Source organism: Erpetoichthys calabaricus, chromosome 17, assembly GCF_900747795.2.
Source record: "Erpetoichthys calabaricus chromosome 17, fErpCal1.3, whole genome shotgun sequence".
Lineage (NCBI taxonomy): Eukaryota > Metazoa > Chordata > Cladistia > Polypteriformes > Polypteridae > Erpetoichthys > Erpetoichthys calabaricus.
The window spans coordinates 81,342,087-81,346,617 of NC_041410.2; the positions used below are offsets into that span (position 1 = coordinate 81,342,087).

A 4,531-nucleotide genomic window follows, 5' to 3' on the forward strand; every position below is an offset into this window, starting at 1 on the left:
ATATATATATATATATATATATATATATATATATATATATATATATATATATATATATATATATATATATATATACACACACACACACACACTCGTCATCCTGACAGAGAGACTACGTAAATGAAAACTTAAATGCTGATCGGTTTCAAAGATAGATAGATAGATAGATAGATAGATAGATAGATAGATAGATAGATAGATAGATAGATAGATAGATAGATAGATAGATAGATAGATAGATACTTTATTAATCCCAATGGGAAATTCAAAGTGCTTATGCGTAGTTTATGCACCTTTAGGCAGTGCATTGATATTACACTTCTGTGTGAAAACAGGTGACAAAACGATAGAATTTTCAAAATTCTCAGATTTTCACCACGGGCTCCTGAAGGCAGCGCTCCACTTCAGGACCCTGGACAACACACGCCTTAAGTTTTCGGTCTGACGACCCCTGTCGTAGTCTCCGCGAGGGAAACTCCTGGAAAACTGTATGTTTACTTCGTGAATTATAGTAGAACTATCCATAAATGAAATATTTACTTTAATCCAGATTAATTTTGAAAATATATTTATTACTATTAATATATGCCTTTTCTTCATTACGGAAAAACGTTTCGAAGGACAGTATATTTGAGCTAGCAGTGACACATAATGAAATGATTGAAATGTAGTATCGCAGTCGCTTCTAAAATCAACTCATGGTAAATTAGTCAAGAAAGTTCAAACACGTACTTTATGTTCTTGAGGTCTTGAGAGCTACTGAATGATTTCGCGCGCCATCTAGAGAACACAATGGGATATAACGTGTTCTAAAAACTTTTTTTTCCTAGAACGTTAATGACAAAATTACTCTCCTGCAAATTGCATAAAAGAGTTTAAAATCTGTTATTTCTGATATCAAACCCCGTACGAGCCTTTGAGTTATATCACCTGAAATACTCCTCTTTTGATCCTTCGCTAGAAGTGTCCGAGATCAAGAAGCCCACTTAGCGCCAACCCCCTTGCGAGTCTGACTTTTCAGTCCTTTAAAGAAGCCGAATAATTCAGGAAGCAGGAATCTGGCGTTTCTTTCTCAGACAGGCATCGGTTCATGTGTAAGTCTGAACTCTGACACTTTATTTCCATTCCAACACGTCTGGAGTGACATTTATGTCTCGCTATGGCAGCTATCGACGGAACTCTCCCGCTCTCAGCAAAAGAGTATTTTAATCTCATTTGATTTATTTTATTATATTTTAAAATTGGTAGCGTTAGTGGAGTGAGATCGTTATAGTTGCATTATACTTTATACAATGTTCAATAATACTGAAAATATTTACAGTAAACTGGGATTCTCCGCATTATTTCAAACATCGTGTTTATTTCTAACTGTTCAATGCATGAATTAATACATACGTGTATTTAATTTAAACAGGTCAGTTAATTAGTGGTGTTATCGAGGATCACAAGACGTCGAGCCAAATCATGGACGAATCGCCTGAAGTAAGAACTGATGGAAATTCGCTCCTGAAGGCAGTGTGGCTGAGACGTTTAAGGCTCACCAGACTCCTCGTAGAAGGGGGGGCCTACATCAACGAAAGCAATGACAGAGGGGAGACGCCGCTAATGATGGCATGCATGTCCAAACATGAAGACCAGCAATGCGTCAGCAGGTACAAGATGGTCAAGTACCTGCTGGAAAATAAAGCAGATCCAAATATTCAGGATAAAACAGGAAGAACCTCCCTGATGCACGCCTGCAGTGAGAGAGCAGGGCATGAGGTGGTGGCATTGCTGCTGGAGAACGGTGCTGACCCCAGCTTGGAAGACCACTCGGGCGCCTCAGCTCTCGTTTATGCCATCAATGCAGATGACAAAGAAACCCTGAAGCATCTCCTAGATGCGTGTAAAGCCAAAGGTAAAGAGGTCATCATTATAAGGACAGACAAGTCTCCCTCTGGCACAAAGACTACTAAACAGTACCTTAATGTGCCGCCATCCCCAGAACTGGAGGACAGGTTTACACCAATGCCCTGTATGTCTCCATCTGATATTGAACTGAAAACATCCCCTTCGCCAAACAATGATAAAGAGCAAGAAACGATCTTTAGCTTCCAAACCAAACGTTTGGCTTCTTGCACTTTAGTCACTACAACGACCACTTCCTTTACTACAAAAGTGGCCACAGAACCAGGGTCACCTCCACGAAAGCCTTCCAGTCACAAAAGGGCACGTCTGCCACAACTGAAGAGACTTCAGTCAGAGCCATGGGGTTTGATTGCACCATCTGTCTTGGCGGCTGCTTCAGGTTATGCGGATGATTCGAAAAGAGCTACTTCGGATGATGAAATAGTTTCCAGTATTAACGGCCTGTCTCTGTCTAAAAGACCTCCTCTATCTAGACATAATAGCATTGATAGTAAAGACAGCACGTCCTGCCTCCCCATGGTAAGTGAGCTTACTGGTCACTTTTCTTCTGTATCATCAGCCCCAGCTTCCAGAAAGACTTCTTATGAGAAGCTCCACTCTCACCACCAGCCTTTGGCCCGGAGAAGCACAGTGCCTGCTGATCAGGATGCTGGGACTTCAAACACAGGCCCAATCAACCTACGTGAAATGGTCTACAGGAGACGACTTGGCAACGAGCACTACGACTCGGATTCTCAACTGTATTCAGATTCGTTGTCTTTGGATTCAGGCAAAACACCCCTAGAGAAGAGGAAACAAAATACCTCACCTTTAACTCTTGCAACTGGCTCACGAGAATCTCTGGACAGCATCCCATGCACCTCTCCAGTGACTGCACGACGGAGGACACCTGGGCTACTAGAGAGACGGGGCTCTGGCACACTGTTGCTGGACCACATCTCACACACTCGTCCGGGCTTCCTTCCACCATTAAACATTAACCCCAACCCGCCTATCCCTGATATCGGGGCAAGCAGCAAAGCCTCCTCACCTCTCACCTCATGCTGTAGATCTGTGGTGCCCGCAGTGCCAAGCTCACCAAAGAAAATCGACCTCCGGTCAAAAAAGAAACTTATAAGAAGGCATTCTATGCAAGTGGAACAGATGAAACAGCTTTCTGATTTTGAATAACTGGAGCTTCGGGACGGGTGGCCAGTCCAATCTGTTAAATCCTAGAGGCCAGGTGTTGGCCGAAGCCACTAGGTATTGGGTATCGATAGGATTGTCACCATGAAATGTTGGGTTCTGTTAGAGTTTTAAAGCTTTTTGGAACCTCTCTAGGGTGGGATTCCTGAAACATTCGAAGTTGAAGTCTTTTCCACCGTGCTTAAATGAGTATTTTAATGTAATTAAGACCAGCATTTAGAATGTCCAAAAGCAAAGCTTACATACAGTAGTTAAGAAGGGAGATGCGCTCATCTTTAAGTGATTGACTCATTATTTCTATACCTTACTGCCCTGTAGAACACAAGGTCAGAAAAATGATGTTAAAGTTAACAAAAAAATACTTTAAGCACTCAAATTTGCAATAATTTATTTAAAGGATGCATCTGTGCTATTATTGTGCTTAAGGAAGTCATTTCTCTGTGTAAGCTGGTGTTAGCGGATATTATTTGGTGCCTTCCCATGACTTATTAGTTAGTGAAAAACTTTTACCATTAAAATGCTTCTAAAGGTTTAACTAGGCACCTAAAAGCAAAATATATATGTATACTTTGGAAAACGTTAGAGTCTCTAATACTTCACACGCCACAGTGAAGTGCTGTGCTCCATCACGCCATTTTCTTGAATGACATTCTACTAAATTGCTATTATAAACCTGAGGTTGTAAAGCTCTAGACATATTCAGTGTATTATCATACTATGGTTACCAAATGTTGATTGGGCCAACAGTTTTGAGTTTCTAAAAAAGATGAATTCCAAGTTGTATCTGTCTTTCATAAAAAAAAAAAGCGCCTTAAACCATTTGTGCTATTAACAGTGTTCAGCCTCTAGAATTCAGCATTTTACAAAACAGAGCGGCAAAGTAGCATACCCTCAATGGCCGCTCGAGCACCTTGACCGATTACCTCCTGGGGAGAGCAGGTCACGGGGAGAAGTGCGAGGCTACAGGGGATGTCCCTGCTTCCTTTTCGGCTGTAGTCATGTGAAGAAGTAAGTGGTTGACATTTTCAGCGTATCTGAAGAGGCAAACTTTAAGTCTTCATGCAAATAATGCCTGCAGGTAAAGCTGATATACTTGAATAAAAATGCAAAGGAAAATTTGCCTTTTTAATCATTTATTCAACAATAATGCAAGTACAGTAATCCCTCCTCCATCGCGGGGGTTGCGTTCCAGAGCCACCCGCGAAATAAGAAAATCCGCGAAGTAGAAACCATATGTTTATATGGTTATTTTTATATTGTCATGCTTGGGTCACAGATTTGCGCAGAAACACAGGAGGTTGTAGAGAGACAGGAACGTTATTCAAACACTGCAAACAAACATTTGTCTCTTTTTTCAAAAGTTTAAACTGTGCTCCATGACAAGACAGAGATGACAGTTCCGTCTCACAATTAAAAGAATGCAAACATATCTTCCTCT

The 4,531-nt window shown here is 41.1% G+C and overlaps 1 protein-coding gene across 1 annotated transcript; it reads left to right on the top strand.

Moving 5' to 3' along the window:
* Nucleotides 1-1,346: 1,346 nt before the first annotated feature.
* Nucleotides 1,347-4,266, top strand: ankrd34c (ankyrin repeat domain 34C). The gene has a single exon (XM_028823190.2). The coding sequence runs from the start codon at nucleotides 1,465-1,467 to the stop codon at nucleotides 3,076-3,078; it is 1,614 nt and encodes a 537-aa protein (XP_028679023.2). The 5' UTR covers nucleotides 1,347-1,464; the 3' UTR covers nucleotides 3,079-4,266.
* The last annotated feature ends 265 nt before the right edge of the window (nucleotides 4,267-4,531 follow it).

Bases quoted from the DNA above. Each gene is read 5' to 3' on its own strand.
- ankrd34c (XM_028823190.2), top strand. From the start codon at position 1,465: ATGGACGAATCGCCTGAAGTAAGAACTGATGGAAATTCGCTCCTGAAG.